At 40.2% G+C, this 20770-nt stretch overlaps 1 protein-coding gene across 1 annotated transcript in view; it reads right to left on the reverse strand.

The window, feature by feature from the left end:
• Positions 1 to 20770, reverse strand: part of LOC101417758 (adhesion G protein-coupled receptor E1) — a 105154-nt gene that overhangs the window by 46019 nt on the left and 38365 nt on the right. Inside the window, exons 8-11 of the mRNA XM_004447627.4 lie at positions 19127 to 19215; positions 17755 to 17838; positions 6365 to 6542; positions 4431 to 4550 (exon numbers count right to left, since the gene is read on the reverse strand). Of these exons, the coding sequence (XP_004447684.1) occupies positions 4431 to 4550; positions 6365 to 6542; positions 17755 to 17838; positions 19127 to 19215 (471 nt within the window). The remainder of the gene's footprint in view (positions 1 to 4430; positions 4551 to 6364; positions 6543 to 17754; positions 17839 to 19126; positions 19216 to 20770) is intronic.

Consider the following 20770-nt stretch of genomic DNA (forward strand, 5'->3'; position numbering starts at 1 on the left):
TAATGGGGGCAAATATGGGAGGGGGTGGAGTATATGAGAATCCCCTATACTTTCGATGTAACTTTTATGCAATCTAAAGCTACTCTAGGGAAGTGGATTTGGCTCAACTGATAGAGCATCCACTTAACGTATGGGAGGTCCAGGATTCAAAGCCAGGGCTTCCTGAGCCGTGTGGTGAGCTGGCCCATGCGCAATGCTGATGCTAACAAGGAGTGCCACGCCATGCAGGGGAGTCCCCCATGTAGGGGTGTCCCCTGTGTAAGGGAGCCCCATGTGCAAGGAGTGCACCCTGCAAGAGGCCACCCCACACGAAAAAAAGCACAGCCTGCCAGGAGTGGCACCACACACACGGAGAGCTGACGAAGCAAGATGACACAACCAAAAGAGACACAGACTGCCAGTGCTGCTGAAAATGCAAGCGGACACAGAAGAACACACAGCAAATGGACACAGAAAGCAGACAATGGGGGGGGGGGGGAGGAAGGGGAGAGAAATAATAAATAATTAAAAATTAAAATTAAAATTTTTTTAAAAACTGCTCTATAAGTAAAGTTACTATATGGGGGAAATCTTTTTCAAAAGGCATTCAAATTACAAAGGAAGATGTAAAACTTTTGATATTCGCAGATGATATGACTCTATATCAAGAAAGTTGCAAAAAACCTACAATGAGGCTACTAGAGCTAATAAACAACTTCAGCAAAGTGGCAGGATACAAGATTACTATGCAAAAGTCAGTATTGTTTCTATACACTAGTAATGAGCAATCTGAGGAGGAAATCAAGAAATAAAGTCTGGGAAGGCAAAACATCAAAAACAAAGCTTTTGCATTTTTAATTTTTTGATACCCCAATTTATTTTTCCAAATTAATATGTATTCTATATCTAACCTTTAAACTCATCGCTATATTCCATTTTACTATTAATGGAACCTGGCAATATATTGGGCTTCACTTTTCAGGAAGTTTTGGATCACAGAGAGGTTCAACAAGGGCAGCGGAGGAATACTGGTATGGGATGTTATTGACAGGGGACTCATGGTTGGCAGGGAGTTCCCCAGGGCATATATCCAGGGTACACAAAAATGTTTGGATATTTTCATAGTGGATACGATTAAAAACAACAACTGAGGGAGTACTAGCCAGGGGAGCTCTCTCACAGTCCCTAAAGGAACAGCAACAATCCCCCAAGTAAAACGGCAAAGACCAAAAAAGAATGAAGTTTCAACAATGAGCCCTTGATACTAATGACTATGCTTGTGAGCCTGTGCACCTGAAATAAGAACAAGGCCTAGAGCTGCAGGGTGCCTAAGAGTTACCTCCTGAGAGCATCCGTGTTACTCAAATGTGGCCAGTCTCGAAGCCAAACTCAGCATGTAAATGTGTTGCCTTCCCACAAGCATGAGGCATGACTCCCTGGGATGAGCCTCCCTGGCACTGAGGGATTATTACCAAGTACCAGCTGATGATATAACCAGAAAATGACCTTGAATAAAAGGGTCAACTCAGACCAGCAGAATATCTCAATCTACATATAATACCAGGAGTTAAAAATGTTTTTTGACCTGAATCAAGTGGGAAATGGAAAGGACAAATGAGTTTATATGGCTATGAGTCTCCAAAAAGAGCCAGGAGGTTACCAGAGGGGTTGCCCTTATGCACACCTCAGCAGAGTTCCAGAGACAGATAAAGTAGATACAACCCCAGGTATTGGTTCTTCTGAGGGCTACAGAGACCCACATGTTCTATGGTCATGGCAGATGGGGTTCAGTGTCACGTCAGTTGGCCCTACTTTGGAGTTTGTGTTTCTGTGTGATGGAGCTGGACTCAGATGTGATCTTTGTTCACAAACCTCGCCTGTTACTTTTACCAGAACTGTAGTTGGTGCTGGGGTTTAATATATACCCAGGGGACCTGAATCTCTGGACTGACCATGTGATAGCCAGGCCCTGAGCCTCAACAGACTTCAGCTCCTACACTCTGTTTTATTGGACTTACTCCACTCAGCTAACATGGAGGTGAAGAAGGTCAACCACCACACCAGAGAGCCAAGACTGCCTACAACTGAAAGCAGGAGGATTGCTTCCAGCATCCATGTGGAATCTAATCCCCCTCTTGATATAGATGTGGAGTGGACACAACCATTCCAAGGTCCACAGGATGGAGGAATAGAGTATGGATTAGAGTGGACTTGCTGATATTCTATTCATGAACTATTGTGATTAGTAATCAAAGAAAATGTGGCATTGATGTGGAGAAAGTGGCCGTGGTGGCTGCTGAGGGTAAGGAATGGGAGGAAGAGATGTGGAGGCGTTTTCAGGACTTGGAGTTGTCCTGGGTGATGCTGCAGGGACAGTTACCAGACATTGTATGTCCTCCCATGACCCACTGGGTGGAACGTGGGAGAGTGTGGGCTATGATGTGGACCATTGACCATGTGGTGCAGCGGTGCTCAGAGATGTATTCACCAAATGCAATGAATGTCTAATGATGATGGAGGAGATTATTGTTATGGGGGGGAGGAGTGGGGTGAGGAGGTAGGAGGCATAAGGGGACCTCTTATTTGTTTAATGTAATATTAAAAAAGAAAGAAAGAAAAATAAAATAAAATAAATAAAATTTAAAAATCAGATTTCTAGATAAATAACTGCAATCAAATGAGTTATTTTATATAATTAGTACTTAAGTAAGTGTGTTAGATTTTTCAAACTGAAGAAGCCTATTGAGTCCCCCTTTCTGGAATCTGTGAAAAATATAAAGCAAATAAAATATATGTACCTCCCCCCCCAAAAAAGAAAGAAATTCCATTTACAATAATGACTACAAGAATCAAATATTTATGAATAAACATAACTAAGGATGTAAAGGGCCTGTTTTCCGAAAACTACAAAACATTACTAAAAGAAATAAAAGAAGACCTAAATAAATGGAATGGCATTCTGCATTCATGGAATGGAAGACCAAATATCACTAAGATGTCAGTTCTACCCAAATTGATTTATAGATTCAATGCAATCCTGAAAAAAATTCTAATATCCTTTGTAGAATTGGAAAAAACAATGATCAAATTTACCTGGAAGAGCAAAGGGCCCTAAATAGCCAAAAATATCTTTAAAAAGAAGAAAAAGTTTGGAGGACTCTCACTTCCTGACTTTAAAGCATATTACTTAGCTACAATGGAAAAATAAAATAAAACAGCATTGTACTTGACTAATGGAACTGAATCGAGAACTCAGAAATAAACCCTCACATCTACAGTCAAGTGATTGTCAAGTCCACCCAGCATGATGAGAACAGCCTATTAAACAAATGGTACTGGGAAAACTGGATATTTATTCCTTAGGAAAGAAAAAGGACCCCTATCTCACACCTTATACAAAAATTAACTGAAAATCAAGGACCCAAATATAAAAGCTATATCCATAAAACTCTAAGAAAAAAATGTAGGGAAACAACTTCAAGATCTTGTGGTAGGTGGAAGTCTCTGAAACCTTATAACAAAAGCATGAGCAACAAAAGGAAAAATAAATAAATGGGAGCTACCACATAATAAAAGATGTTGTTAATGAGGGAAAGTGGGGGGAGGGATGGATATCTGGGAATCAATCCCCTATATTTTTTATGTCACATTTGTGTAATCTAAAGTTCCTTTAAAAATAAAGATAAAAATACCAAAATAAATAAATACATACTTTCGTGCTTCCAATGACTTTGTCAAGATAAAAAGGAAGCCTACCCAATGGGAGTAAATATTTAGGAACCACAGGGTTTGAGTACCATGATAAATAAAGAGACCATACAACTCAAATATAAAAGGACAAGAAACCCAATTTTAAAATGGGCAAAAGATGCTAAATGAAAGATGTTGTTATTGAGGGGAAGGTGTGGGAGGGGGAAGGAGGTGAGGTATATGCGAATCCTTTATATTTTCAGTGTAACATTTATGCAATTAAAGCTTAAATAAGTTTTAAATGAAAAGAAAAAAATGAGCAAAAGAATTAAATAGATATTTTTCCAAAGTGAAAATACAAATGGCCAAAAGACACATGAAAAGATGTTCAAAATCACTAGCTGTTAGGGAAGTATAAATTAAAACTAAAATGAGATACCATTTCATACCCTATAGAATGACCATTATTTTAAAAAAACAAAAAAGCATAAAACTGCAAGTACTAGAGAGAAGGTGGAGAAATAGGAACATTCACCATGCTCTTTAACCTGCATCTCCTATTTTTAATAACTGGCATGACCCTCGTACCTCAGCTGAAACCTTATGGGTTATTCTCTGAGGTCATGGGTTATTTATGCCCTGACCATCCTTGTCTCCCCACCATCTCATATAGGTCTTAGCACCTGGGAGGTGATCAGTAAATATATGCTCATTGAATGTACCACAATCAGTCTCATCGATTCTTGGGAGTGGGGCTGTACCTGATGATCCAGATTCCTCAACTGTGGAACATCCGATCTTCATTGTATCTCCTTTGGCTTTAAAATAAAAGGCCATGTTCTCTTGGATGCACTCTTCTTTGATAATTTTGCTTTCAATAGCTGAAAAGGTAAAGGGAGAATTTGCAAGGCGTCACCCGGAAAGCGAATACTGAGTTTGGATTCTGCCCATGAAAGTTGCATAGCCACAATTGCAAGGAAAGGAGAGAACAGAAAGGCCAATCCATCAGGGGACAGTTCTTGAAACCTCTCTTGAAGGATAAGGGGATAATAGCACCAAATGAGAAATCCATTTGGAGATTGAGAAATGAGCTCTCACATCTTAGCGAAGGAAGTTATACCAGGACAGATGGGATTGAAGTCAGCAGTGGTAGAAGATGACAAGGTTGTAACAAATTTAGACTAGTTTTTCAAAGCCATAGGAAAGAAGAAGGCACTGAGGAAAGCCCAGCACTTTGGGCAGAGCCCAGGTTCTGGAGTCAACAGAGCTAAAAGTCCCAGCTCTACCATCCAGCAGCTTAAATGTGAGCATGACTACAGCTCTCTGAGTCTCAGATTTTTCACCTGTAATATGGCAATAATTGAAGTACCAATCCCATTGGCTCTTCTTAGGAATAAAATAGATTATATAACCAGAAGAGTCTTTTAAAATATGTTAGATGATGCCACGTTTGTTTTCAAAACTCTCCAATGTTCCCACCCTATCTTAATACAAATAAAATCCAAATTTCATACATTTATCTATGAACTATGCCTTCCCCCTCCTTCCTTCTGTTCTCGCCATTCCCTTTTAGCTCCATTTTAACTAGCTCCATTTTAACTAGTCACCTCCTCATTGTTCCTTGAAATCACCATATGTTCTTACCCTTGTTCTTTTCCAAGACATTTACATACCCCTCTTCTTTCAGGTGTCTACCCCAAAACCACCTTATCAATGAGACTTCTACTGACCACACTTTATTAAATAGCAATCCTCTCCCCAACCCCTATCCTGACCCACTTTAACTCCCTTATTCTCCCTATTTTTCTCAGTTTCGTTATGTCCATCTGGTATACCAGATGCCTGTTTGTTGTCTGACTTACTAATCTAAAAGATAAGTTTCATAAAAGTGATTGTGTTCACTGCTGGTGAAAGTCCACCGAATATTGTACTTCTACCTCTTAGCTCTCTGGGCACTTTTAGGATAGGGCTATGTGACTGGTACTTTACCAGGAGAGAGGAGTTCCCAGAAAAGGCCTAAGGCATCCAGTATTTCCAAGTGATCACCCATTAAACACATTCAGGGTTGTAAGACCACAGCTGCATCAGTCAGGACAGAATTAATCATGCAGCAGTAACAAGCAATCTCCAAATCTCAGAGTCTTAAAGATACCTATTTATCATTCATGAATGCTTTGTGTCCAATATAAGTCAACTTGGGGCTTTGTTGATCCTCACTCTGGGACCAACAAAGACAGAAAATCCATGATCTGGAATATTGCAAGTTACTACAGTACAGGGAAAGTAAGCTCTAGTAGTTTCCACTAACAATTAATTGGCCTGACCTAATCACAAAATCCCAACCAACTCCAAAGCAGTCAGGAAGTACAATCCCACCAAGGACCCAAAAGGGGGAGCTGGAATTACCTGGACATAGAAAATGACAATCATACTTTAACTCCTGGCATATAGTGTGCAGGTATCAAATATTTGTTGAATAAATTTAATGGCACACTCTTAACACAGTGCCTGGCATCTCACAAGCACTCAATTAATGGGAGATGTTAACATGATTAGACTTGCACTTTTGTGTATTCAGGGTTTTGGAACAATTGGAAAAATGGGTGGGTGGGAATTTTATGGAGAATCACATTGCCAAGGTCACCCCTCAGAACCACCACCCAGGCATGACCTTAACATGAAGGATATGCCCTACCTAAATGCTTAGTCTGAATAGTCTGACTGGCATTCGCTGATGGCTTCAGAAAAGCTGCCAATGTGGTGCTCTCCACACTCTCCAGTAAGACTGTGGCCAGGGTAGAGGTCTCTTCCTTGGTCAAGTTGGACCATGTGTGTGTTTGTTCAATCACAGTGTCAAAGCGCTCAGCCGTTTTCTGCAAGAAAAAAAAAGTTTCTTTTTCCCCTCCCTCACCCTCTTTTCTCTCTCTCATTCATCAATGAAATAACAAGGGTCCTCTTTCTGTTATAAGGAAAATGGAATGGAAGTCTACTCTAGTAAAGAATAAAAAGTGTGATAGGAACCAGATGTGGCTCAAAGAGTTGAACACCTTCCTTCCACATGGGAGGTCCTGGGTTTGGTTCCCAGTGCCTCTTAAAGAAGATGAGCAGACAACAAGCAAGTATAATGAGAAGATGTAATGAAATGACACAATGAAGAAACACAATGAGAAGACAAAATGAGGAAATATAACAAGCAGGGAAGGATGTGGTGCAAGCAGTTGGGCGCCTACCTCCCACATGGGAGGTTCCAGATTTGGTTCCTGGTGCCTCCTAAAGAAGACAAGCAGACCCAATGAGCACACAGCAAGCAGACATAGAAAGAAGACAATGAGAGCAAACAGCAAGCAGACAGACAAGGGAGCCATCTTGGGGTGGGAGCAGGAATAAATAATGTTTTTTTAGGTGTGATAGAGGTGCTGGAAATGCAGCTTAACGTACGCTTTATAAAATGCAACAAAAACCACCTTTAAGGATGTAAATTGTACACGACCTTCAATGCTGCAATTTCTTTTCCAGAAATTAATCCATTCAGAAATATTTTTAATTGTGTCAGATATTGTACAAAAATGTTTGCTTCAGTAAGCTTTGTGATAGCAAAAAATGGGAAAGCCTCATTAAATGTCCAGCAGATTGATTAAATAAGTGATAATGAAACCAAATCATGGAATAGTTGCAGAAAATATTTGGAAACCACATATGCAATAAGAGTTTAATATCCAGAATATATAAAGAAATCCTACAACTCACCAAAAAGAAGACAAGCACCCCAACTTAAAAATGGTCAAAAGACTTGAATAGACATTTTGCTTAAGAGGATATAGAAATGCCAAAAAAAATTCATGAAAATATGCACAAAATCACTAGCTATTACAGAAATTCAAATAAAAACCAAAATGAGATATCATTTCACACCCACTAAAATGGTTACTGTTTAAAAAAAAAAAAAGAAAATTTCAAGTATTACAGAGGATGTGGAGAAATAAGGACACTCATTCATTGCTGGTAGGAATACAAAATGGTGCAGCTGCTGTGGAAGACAGTTTGGCAGTTCCTCAGGAAGCAAAATATAGAATTACCATACAATCTGACAAACTCACTACTAGGTATATACCCAGAAGAACTGAAAGCAGGAACTCCAATGGGTATTTGCACACTGACGTTCATAGCAGCATAATATATTCACAACTACCAAAAGATGAAAGCAACCCAAGTGTCCATCAACCAATGAATGGATAAATAAAATGTGACATGCACATATGATGGAATGTTCTTCAGCTGTAAGAAAGAATGACGTCCTGCTGTATGAAACAACATGGATGAACCCTGTTGACATTTTGTTAAGTGAAAAAAACCAGACACCAAAAGACTAATAGTGTTTGGTCTCATCGATATGAATTAATTACATAAGTAAACTCATAAAATTAGAATCTAGTAGATAAGGAACCAGAGGATAGATTGGAGAGTGTCAAGATTGGGGAGCTGATGCTTAATTTATGTATAACACCTATTTATGTTGATTGTAAAGATTTGAAAATGGATGGTGCTGAAGGTAGCATTTTGTTGTGAACGCAATTACAGCATTGAATTATATATGTCAAAGTGATTGAAAGGGGAAGTTCAGGGTCATGTAATTTACTAGAAATGAAACTTAGAATGTAAAATATGGAACTATAAAACACAGTGAACGATATAGACAATGGACTATAGTTAATAGTATATTATATAAGAATGTTCTTTAATGAATTATGACAAATGTATGACACTAATATAAGGTATTAATAATAGGATTGTATATGGAGGGGGATGTACCAAATGTAAACTATGGGCTATAGGTAATAGTATTATTTTAACATCTCTCATCAGTTGTAACAAAGATACCACACATGAAGGCAAAATGTCAAGAATAGGAGAGTATATGGGAGCACTGTATTTTTTCATGACTTTTCTGTAAACCTACAACTTCTCTAATTAAAATAATAATTTTTTAAGCATTATGCTAGAGGAGTTTCAGGAGATGGTGTCAGAGTAGGCAGGCATGTTTCAACTCCCTCACAAAAATTATGGAGAAAGGGTCAAAAGCTGTCTTAGGGATCTTCTTTAGGGGTCAGCAGACCAGGATAGTACTGGGCAACTCCCAGCAGAACAAGGGACAGAGAGATGAAGAACCTGAAACAATGAAAGTGAGTTACCAAAGCCCCAGTGGCAAGGCTGGGAAGGACTCCCAACCCCCACCCTCAAGACATTAAGCCTGGATAAATCCACTGGCTCACTGCAACTGACTGAGAGGGGCGCATAGATCTTCCTCCCTGTCAGTTGTAACAAGGGGGAGTCAGAGGGTTTCTCTTCAGTAAATTCGGCCAGCAAGGCCCACTTCAGCTCTGGCCAGACCAGAAACACTGGAAAGCAGAGACTGAAGGAAACACCTCCTTGGAAAGGTACGCTGTTAAGCGCCATCTGCTGGCTTGTCAGGAAATTGCATGGAGAAAAACTGCTTTTAGGTTTCTCTGAAATCACCTGGGAGAAAATCTGCATCCTGTTAGTGAGTCCCTTGCCTGATTTTGATAACTTAAGCCAGGCAGTTTTAAAAACTTGGAATACATCAAACCAAAATACATCAAAATACATCAAAACAAAAATAACAAAATACTAGGCAAGAGAGAGAAATCGACCATCGGCAAGATATTCACATGACTAGACATCAGTAAAAAAATTACAAGCCATACTAGGAAATAGGAAGAGAAGGTCCATCCAAAGGAACAAACCAAATAATCCTGAAGAGAAACAGGATTTACAACAACTAATCAATGGTAATCATACAAATCTCTTAAATCAATTCAAAGAATTAAAGGAAAATATGACTAAAGAGATAAAGAATATTAAGAAGACACTGGGTGAGCATAAAGAACAATTTGAAAGCCTGAAAGAAAGTAACAGAGCTTATGGAAATGAAAGACACAAAAGATAAAATTAAAAATACATTAGAGGCACATAAGAGCTGGTTTAAACTGCTCAAAGACAGAGTTAGTGATTTTGAAAATAGAACATCTGAACTGAAAAAAAAACAGGAGAAGAGAAAGAGAAAAGAATGAAAAATGGAACAGGGTCTCAGGGAACTGAATGACAATGTGAAATGCACAAACACATGTCGTCAGTGTCCCAGAAGGAGAAGAGAATGGAAAAGGGGTAGCAGTAATATTTGAGGAAATAATGACCAGAAATTCCCCAAACCTTATGAAAGACATAAATATCAATATCCAAGAAGGACAACACATGCCAAACAGAATGAATCCAAATAAAACTACTTCAAGACAGCTGCTATGCAGAATGACAAATATCAGCAATAAAAATAGGATTCTGAAAGAAGCAAAGAGAAAGGCAAAGCATCACATACAACGGAACCTTAATAAGATTAAGTGCCTGCCTTTCCTCAGAAACCATGGAGGAGAAAAGAAAGAGAATGATGTATTTAAGGAAATGAAAGAGAAAAACTGTCAGCCAAGAATTCTGTATCAGCAAAACTGTCCTTCAAAAATGAGGGTGACTCTGGTTTCTTGGACTTACCCTGGCCAGCTGACAGGTAGGTGAAAAGGGTCAAGCACCACACCAGAGAGCCAAGAGTGCCTACAGCTGCAAGCAGGAGAATTGCATCCATCATCCATGTGGAATCTAAACCCCCTCTTGATGTAGAGGGGGACTGGACATAGCCATTCCAGGTCCACAAGATGGAGGAATAGAGTATGGATCAGAGTGGACTTATGGGTGTTCTGTTGGGGAAATATTGTGATTAGTAAGGGAAGAAATTGTAGTAGTTATGTGAAGAGGGTGGCCACAGTGGCTGCTGATGGTCAGGAGAGAGAAGAAGAGATATGGTATGGGGGCATTTTCAGAATTTGGAGTTGTCCCAGGTGATGCTGCAGGGATGGATGCTGGACATTGTGTGTCCTGTCGTGGCCCACTGGCTGGACTGGGGGAGAGTATGGACTACAGTGTGGACCACTGTCCATGTGCTGCAGCAGTGCTCCAGAATGTATTCGCCAGGTGCAGTGGATGTGCCACAGTGATGGAAGAGTTTGTTGATGTGGGAGGGGTGGCATGGGTGGGGTGGGGAGTATATGGGGACTCATATTTTTTAATGTAACATTTAAAAGAAAATAAAGAAGAAAAAAATGAGGGTGAGGGAAGCAGATGTGGCTCAAGCAATTGAGTTCCCATCTACCATATAAGAGGTCCAGGGATAGATGCCCAGGGCCTCCTGGTAAAGGAACACTGGCCCATGTGGCAAGCTGGCCCATACAGAGTGCTGCCCTGTGCAGCAGTGCTGCCCGTGCAGGAGTGCTGGCCCATATAGAGAGCTGGTTCAGCAAGATGACACAACAAAAAGAGACACAGAGGAGAGAGAATAAGAGATGCAGATCAGGGAGCTGAGGTGGTGCAAGAGAATGATCACCCCTCTTCCACTCTGAAAGGTCCCAGGATCAGTTCCCAGAGCTGCCTAATGAGAATACAAGCAGACACAGAAGAACACACAGCAAATGGACACAGAGAGCAGGCAATGGGGGGAGGGATAAATAAATAAATCTTTAAAAAAAAATAAGGGTGAGTTTAAAATCGTTACACACAAACAAAAATAGAGAAAGTATATTACCAAGAGGCCAGAATTACAGAATACTAAAGGGAGTGCTGCAGCTTGAAAGGAAAAAACAAGGACAAGAGACTTGGAGAAGAGTGTAGAAATGAAGATTATTAGGAAGGGTAAATTAAAGGGTAAAAAGACAGACAATAAGATACGACAATGGAAAGCCATAGGACAAAATGGAATAAGTAAGTTTTGCCTTTACACCAATAACATTGGATGGTAATGGCTTAAAGTTCCCAATCAAAACATATAGACTGATATAATGGATTTTTTTAAAATAAGCCATCTCTATGCTGTTTACAAGAGCCTCTTTGATCTGTAAAGACAAAACCAAGTTGAAAGTGAAAGGTTGGAAAAGATATTCCATGCAAATAGTAACCAAAAAATATCTGGAGCAGCAATACTAATATCAGAGAAAACAGAATTTAAATGCAAAATTGTTGTAAACAATGAAGAAGTTCATTATATATTAATAAAAGGGGAAATTCACCAAGAAGAAATAACTGTAATAAATATTTATGTACCTAACCTGAGTGCCCCAAGATACATGAGGCATACACTGGCAAAACTGAAAGGGAAAATAAACATCTCTAAAATAATAGTTGGAGACTTCAATACACCACTCTCAGTATTGGATAGAACATCTGGACAGACAGAAACAGAGAGCTTGAATAATATGATAAATGAACTAAACCTACCAGACATTTATAAAGCATTACACCCCCAAACAGCAGAATATACATTCTTTTCAAGCACTCATGGATCCTTCTCCAGGATAGACCTCATGTTGGGTCACAAGAAAGGTCTCAGTAAATTTTAAAAGATTGAAATTATACAAAACACTTTCTCTGATCATAATGGAATGACACTGGAAATCAATAATGGCTGGAAAAGGGAGAAATTCATAAATATATGGAGATTAAGCAACAAGCTCTTAAATAGTCAGTGGGTCAAAGAAGAAATTGCAAGAGAATTCAGTAAATACCTTAAGATGAAAGCAATGAGAATGTAGGAAGAGTAGGATGAGGGGGTTAGGGGGTACATGGGGAACTCATATTTTTTAATGTAATGTTTTTTAAAAAAAGAAAGAAAAAAGAATAATAAATTGGTCAAAAATTTTATTAAAAAATTGTTCTGATAATGATAATATTTTACCAAATCAATTTTATTGATACATATTAATAAACATCGATCCAAATAAAATGTACAATCAATGGTATTTGCTATAATCACATAGTTGTGTGTTCAGCACTTCAATCATTATTAGAGCAACTTCCTTATTTCAATAATAATAATAAACTAAAAACAGACCAAAAAAAACCTATGGGACATGGCAAAGGCAGTGCTGAAATGGAAATTTATAGCCCTCAGGGCTTACATTAAAAAAGAAGAAAGAGCTAAAATTAAAGATCTAACTAAATGCCTGGAGGAAATAAAAGAACAGCAAACTAATTCCAAACCAAGGCAAAGGAAAGAAACAGTAAAGATCAGAGCAGAAATAAATGAAATTGAGAACAAGAAAATAATAGAGAGAATCCACAAAACCAAAAGTTGGTTCTTGGAGAAGATCAACAAAATCAATAAACTCTTAGCCAGACAGATAAAGGAAAAAAAGAAGGAAGATGTAAAAAAAATAAAAGCAGAAATGGTCAGGGGGTCATTACCACTGACCCCACGGAAATAAGAGAGATCATAAGAAGAAACAATGAACAACTGTATGCCAAAAAACTAGACAATGTAAATGAGATGGACAAACTCCTAGAAGCACACAAACCACCTACACTGCCCCTAGAAGAAATAGAAGACCTCAACAAACCAATCACAAGCGAAGAGATTGAAATATTCATCAAAAACTTTCCAAAGATGAAAAGCCAAGACCAGAAGGCTTCACAGCTGATTTCTACCAATTAATCAGAGATGACATAATATCTTGTTCAAGCTCTTCCAAAAAACTGACCTAGAAAGAAAAGCTACAAAATTCACTCTATGAAGTCAACATCACCTAAATCAAATAAAGATACAATGAGAAAAGAAGTTTACAAACTAATATCGCCAATGAATATAGATGCAAAAATCCTCAACAAAATACTTGCCAACTGAATCCAAAAGTACATTGAAAGTATTTACAGGGAAGCAGAGTTGGCTCAATGGATAGAGTGCCCGCATACCACATGGGAGGTCTGCAGTTCAAACCCAGGGCCTCTTGACTCGTGTGGAGCTGGCCTATGTGCAGTGCTAACGCGTGTAAGGAGTGCCGTGCCATGCAGGGGTGTCCCCTGCGTAGGGGAGCCCGATGTGCAAGGAGAGCGCCCCATAAGGAGAGCCGCCCAGCGCGAAAGAAAATGCAACCTGCCAGGAATGGTGCCACACACATGGAGAGCTGACAACAAGATGACGCAACAAAAAAAAAAAGAAACACAGATTCCCGTGCTGCTGACAACAACAGAAGTGGACAAAGAAGAAAGACGCAGCAATTTGACACAAAGAACAGACAACCGGGGCGGGGGCGGGGGGGGAGGGGAAGGAAGGGGAGAAAAATAAATAACTCTTTTAAAAAAAACAAAACTGTGAATGTAGTAAATGTCACTAACAGTAAATATAATAATAATGGAACTACTGACAGAGCAATATAGACGATTCTCAAATGCATTAGTGAGTGCATTAGTGAGTGAAAGAAGCCAGGCTCAAAAGGCTGCCCCTTAGGACTGTCCTTGGATGTTATATGCAAACACAAGCTGAGTATGCCGGCACTGCTACTTCAGTTAAGCCTTAAGACAGCCAGGACTGGGAAGGGGACGTGGCTCAACAGATCGAAGGTCCACCTACCACACAGGAAGTCCAAGGGTTCGATACCCAGGGCCTCCTGGCTCATGTGGTGAGCTGGCCCATGCGCAGCGCTGCTGCGTGCAAGGAGTGCCAGCCCACGCAGGGATGCCCCCATGTAAGGGTGCCCCCCACGCAAGGAATGGCCCCTGCACAAGGAAAGCCACCCCCGTGTGAAACTGCAGCCCACCCAGGAGTGGTGCCACACACACAGAGAGCAGACGCAGCAAGATGATGCAACAAAAAGAGACACAGATACCCAATGCCGCCCAGTGAGAATACAGGAGACACAGAAGAACACACAGCAAATGGACACAGAGAGCAGACAATGGGGTGGGGGAAGTGGAGAGAAATAAATAAATAAATCTTAAAAAAAAAAAAAACCGCCAGGACTGCTATTCTTACTTCTATCCTTCCAATCTCCAAATAACAATGCGGTGCATTTTGGGAGGTGAGGAATACGTGGGGAGGGGGACAGAGCAAATACCTGTCTATAAGTCTCTATAGAGAGAGTGGGGGTGGACCCACATCCTGGGGAGGACTAATGCCATCAAATAGAGGGAACCGTATCTCTCGAGAGAAAGGGTGGCTCCCAGGGCATTGGGGCAGTTGAGCAAGTTGGGCCCTGAACACTGTTGCAAGTGTCTCTGGATGTGGCTCCTCGGGAAATGGAGGTTGGCTGTCACTGTGGGCACCAAGGGGATGGGAAAATGGATGTTAAATGTGTGAAAGCAAAGTAAATGTGGGGTAAGAGAGGAGTTTCGCAATAGTGCACAGGGATGGATATAAAACATGTAATATTACACCATAAACATATAGGGGATGACAGACTAATAATGTAAACCATAATGTAAAACATAGGATAACTAAAAATTTAGAAAACTGTATATCCTAAAGTATGGACCACAATGTAAGCGCGGATGTTGCCTTGTTTGAAAGCTATTGTCTCAGAGTCTGTACATCACTTTAAGTAAATATGATATGAATAAGTTATAAGAATATCACTGTGGAAGGGAAAAGGTTCTATGGTGGATGTGTGGGAGTACTGTATATTGTATATATGAATTGCTGTGGTCTAGGGCTCTTGTGAAGAGAAGTTCAATAATTAGGAAAAAAAAAAAAAGAAAAAGGTAGGATATAGAATTTTTCCAAGTCAACACGTATTCTGTACCTGACCTTTAAACCCATCGCCTTATCCCATCTTGCTAGTAAGGGATCCTGACATTACATTGGGCTTCAATTTTCGGGAGGTTTTGGATCACAGAGTGGTTCGGCAGTGGCGGCGGAGGAATACTGGTATAGGACACTATTGACAGGTGATATAGGGCTGACAGGGAGCTATACAGGGCATATGTCCAGGGTGCATGGTAATGTTTGGATATACTCATAGTGGCAACAATTAAAAACTAAAGCTGGGGGGGTACTGGGTTCCTGGCCGGGGGTGCTCTGTCGTGGCCCCTAGGGGAGCAGCGGCAGTCCCCCAGGTGCAACGGTAAGGACCAGGAAGGAATGAGGATTCAACAGTGAGAGCATGATACTAATGACTATGCCTGTGAGCCTATATGCCTGAAATAAGAACAAGGCCTAGAGCAGCACTGTGCCTGGGAATTTCCTCCTGACAGCCTTCATGTTACTCAAATGTGGCCAGTCTCGAAGCCAAACTCAGTATGTAAATGCAATGCCTTCCCCCCCAGCGTGGGACATGACACCCGGGGATGAGCCTCCCTGGCACCGAGGGATCACTACCAAGTACCAACTGATGATGCAACTGGAAAATGACCTTGAATTGAAGGTTCAATGCGGATCAGCAGAATATCACTGTCTACATATAATAACATAACTTTAAATTGCTGTTTGACCTAATGTAAGGGGGAAATGGAAAGGAGAAATGAGTTTATATGGCTACGAGTCTCTAAAAAAGAGTCTGGAGGCTTTCAGAAGGATTGCCCTTAAGCATAACTGAGCAGAGTCTAAGAGACAGATAAAGTAGATACAACCCCAGGTATTCGTTCCTTTGAGGGCTAAAGAGACCCACGGGTTCTATGGTCATGGCAGATGGGGTTTACTGCCATGGCAGATGGCCCTTCTTTGGAGCCAGTGTTTCTGCGTGATGGAGCTGGACTCAGATGGGATCTCTTTGCACAAGACTATCATGCTACTTTACTGGAATTGTAGTTGGTGTTGGGGTTTAAGATATATTTAGGGGATTTGAATCTCTGGACTTACAATATGATAGCCAGGCCCTGAGCCCCAACAGACTTCAGCTCCTACAGTCTGATTTATTGGACTCAGCTAAGATGGAGTTGAAGAAGGACAACCACCACACCATGGAGTCTAGAGGGCCTACAACTGAAAGCAAGAGGATTGCATCCAGTATCCATGTGGAATCTGAGCCTCCTCTTGACATAGAGGTGCAACGGACACAACCAATCCAAGGTCCACAGAGAAAAGGTGGCATTGGAGTGGGAAAAGTGGACATGGTGGCTCATGGGTATGGGGAATGGCAGGAAGATATGAGAGGTGGAGGCGCCTTTGGGACTTAAAGTTACCCTGGATGGTGCTTCAGGGGCAATCTCCGGACATTGTAAATCCTCCCAGGGCCCACTGGATGGAATGTGGGAGAGTATGGGCCATGATGTAGACCATTGACCATGGGGTGCAGAGATGCCCAGAGATGTACTTACCAGGTGCAAAGGATGAGTCATGATGATGGGAGTGAGGGTTGCTGGGGGGGGAGTGGTGGGGTGGGGGTGGTAGGGTTGAATGGGACCTCATATTTTTTTAATGTAATATTTTTACAAAATCAATTTTTTAAAAAAGTCTCTATAGATAAATTTATGTAACTACAATACAATGCACAGTTCTACCTTTACCTGTTTGCGTACATGTAATAAGCACCAAATACGCCAAGCGGTTATTCCAGGCATCAGTGACCAACACAGACAGGGTCTGTATTTTTACACATCTGACTTACTAAAGCCTGGATGTGGGGATGACAGGTTTTGGGGAGAAATAACAAATGTGGGGTTTTTTTTAATATGATTGAGAGGTGAAGAATTTTTTTGTTTGTCTTTTTTTTATATTCTTATTATTATTAAAATAATGAAAATAATATTGATTGAGGTGATGAATGCACAACTATGTGACTATAGCAAATACCATTGATTGTGCACTTTGGATGGATTGTACCTTTTACTGATATGCATCAATAAAATTGATTTGTTCAAAAAAAAGCCTACGTACTGTGTGGTTCCATTTATATGACATTCTTGGAAAGACAAAACTATAGTGACAGACAAAGGCTTAAGGATTTATGGGAACTAGGGGAGGAGGTAGTATCCATCAATCAAGGGGCAGCACGAAGGAGTATTTCAGGGTAACGGGACTATTCTACATTCCAGTTGTGGGGATGCATTACAGGAATCTATTCATGTGATAAAACTCACAGAAATGTACACCCAAAAAAGCCAATTTGAATAAATGCTAATTTTGTAAACCTTACAATTATAATAAATTAAATGTTAACTCATGGTCCATTAATTTTTTTTAAAAGAGGGTTTTGTGTACCCAAAGTGTCCCCAAGGTGTTCAAAGCTCAAAACATGATTACAAAGATTGTATCCTTACCTTCAGAGAAATGGTAGTGGTTTTGTTTTTGCAGGCATCATCCAGAATGCCGAAGGTGGTATTCATTAGTTCACAGAAGGAAGCCTGTGCCCCAAAAGGAAGAGGCTTTGTGAGTATTGAAGCATCCATCCCACAGGCACGTAATCTCCCAGTGTGGGGGCTGGGGCAAACAAACTTCAACCGAGGCCTTAATGAGTCTCTAGAATCCTCCAGGAAATAAAAACTCACCCCTTGATCTGAATTGGAATCACTCGCCTCTCTCTTCCAAGACTTAAAAAAATCAACAAACAGCAAAACTATTCAGTGGGGAGAATGGATGGGAAAAAATATGTGAAGAAAACAGTGACCCAAAAGGAATATTATTCAGCCATGAAAAGGAGTGAAATTCTGATACATGGCACAACACCTTGAAAACATGATGCTCAGCAACATAAGGCAGTCACAAAAGGGAGACTATTGTATGATTTTATTTATAGTAAATCCATAGAGACAAAGGGGGATTAGTGAGGAGGGGAAATGGAGAGTGATTTTTAATGGGTACAAAGTTTCCTTTTGGGGTAATGGAAATGTTCTGGAATTAAATAGTTGGTAATACTTGCATTTATTCGGAATGTGCTAAATGCCAAAAAATTATATGCTTTAAAATGGTTAAAATGGTGGGTTTTATGTTATATGCATTTTACCACAAGAAGAAAAAATCAATGACTTAAAGTTTGTGGGAATTCCAAATATGACTTAAAAGTCCAGATTTATAACACCAACATCAATTTCTGAAAAGGTTACTGAGTCTTTTTACTCATGGGAATGATTTCATTAGAGTATCAGGAAATTCAAAAACCTCTTTGCCTGGTCTGGCTGTTTATTACCCATCCCTTATTACTTGGATATATCATCAGTACCTTCACTGGTGGTGAGTGCTCCTTTTCTCTTAGTAAAAGAATCTCTAAAGAGTAGACGGGCAAATGCCTTGCCTTTCCAGTTTCCTTTATAGCTAGGTGCGACCATGTTACTAATTTCTGACCAATGAGGTGTGACAGAAGTGATATATGTAACTTCTAGGTCATACCCTTAAAGGGAAATATTATGCCTTATACCTCCCCTTCTACCTTTCCCACCAGCTGGAATAAAAATGTGATGGCAGGGGGCTGAGGCATCCATCTTGGACCACTAAGTCTTGTGTGGATGACAGCAGAGCATTATAGAGCCATCTTCTCAGCTCTTGAGAGCTTATACTCAGACTGTTACATTGGATAAAAACTAACCTCTATCTGGTTTAAGGCATTGCTCTTTTGGCCTTGGTTAGCATTGAAGGAAAAAAGCAGTGGCCTAAGTAGTGGTTTCTAAGGAAAATCTCAAGAGCTAGTAACCTTACATATTCTGGCTCCTTTGCTGCTTTCCCTTCGCATAGCTGGACATGCTCATTGTTGGGTATCATATCTTCTTTACATTTGAAGGGAATCCCTAGGAAGAAAACAAAAGCAGACAAACTTCAACAACACCTCATAAAACTTGTCCATGGCTGTAACACACAATGGTGAAAATGAACACACTACAGCAACATAATACAGGAGAGATTCTGCAAAACATGATACTGAATGAAAAAGAGTAAATCATACGCTCCAAAGCAAGCAAAACTAAATAAATACTGTTTGAGGGTGTATACGTAAGAGGAAAATACATTTAAAAGTAAGTTCATAATAAACACAAAGTTCCAAGTGGTTCCTCTGGAAAGGAGATGGAGATGAAATGAAAAAGAAATGCACAGAAGACACAACTGCATTTATAGTTTTTTTGTTTTGTTCTGTTTTATTTTGTTTTTATTTCTCTCCCCTCTCCCCCTCCAACCCAGTTGTCTGTTCTCTGTGTCTATTTGCTGCATCTTCTTTGTCCGCTTCTGTTGTTGTCAGCGGCACGGGAATCTGTGTTTCTTTTTGTTGCATCATCTTGTTGTGTCAGCTCTCTGTGTGTGCGACCCCATTCCTGGGCAGGCTGCACTTTCTTTCACTCTGGGCAGCTCTCCTTACGGGGCGCACTCCTTCCGCGTGGGGCTCCCCTATGCGGGGACACCCCTGCATGGCAGGGCACTCCCTGTACGCATCGGCACTGCGCATGGACGAGCTCCACACGGGTCAAGGAGGCCCAGGGTTTGAACCACGGACTCCCATGTAGTAGACGGACGCCCTAAGCACTGCACCAAGTCCACCACCTGCATTTATGGTTTTATCGTTCTTTTGTTGAGGAGGACCTTGGGGCTATTCATTTTATCATTGTATTAAACTGCCTCCATGAAACTAACATATCTTCTTTTTAATGCATGAATTTTTAAAATTTAAACATTTCATAGTTCCACATTGTTCTTGGGAGAAAAACCAAAATTATTTGACAGCACACAAAGCCTGCATAATCTGACTCCACATTGTCAGATGCAAGTAATACAATTTCCCACGCCTTCACTCTATAAATTTCAGAGCTCTCTTTAGTTCCTCATCCATGCCAATCTCTGCACCGCATGCTTTGCATATTCTATAAGCTGGATCACTCTGCTCTTCACTCTTCATCTGGAAAATTCTGACTCGTTCTTTGAGTCTCAGCTTAAATGCCATTTGCTTGAAGCATGTTTAATATCTCATTAGCCACCCCAAAGCACACCGTGATCATTCAGTTGTGGCACCTATTATGGTTACTATTAAATAATTATTTGTGCTATCTGCCTCCTTCTCTATAAGTTTCATGATAACAAATATCATGTCAATCATATCCATCATAACAAATATCAAGTGCCTAGCATAGGAACTGGCAAATAATTAAATATTCTGTGTGTTAAACCTTTATTGACTAGGTGGTTCCTTGAGGACATCATGTTGAGTGAAATAAGAAAGACACAAGGGACAAATATTGTATGATCTCACTGATATGAATTAGAATAAGCTAACTCATAGAGTCAGAATCTAGAATATAGGTTACAAGGGATGGGGTAGGGATATGGAATTGGAAGCTGAGTTTTAAAATACGCAAA

This window comes from Dasypus novemcinctus, chromosome 19, assembly GCF_030445035.2.
Source record: "Dasypus novemcinctus isolate mDasNov1 chromosome 19, mDasNov1.1.hap2, whole genome shotgun sequence".
NCBI classification, from domain to species: Eukaryota; Metazoa; Chordata; class Mammalia; order Cingulata; family Dasypodidae; genus Dasypus; species Dasypus novemcinctus.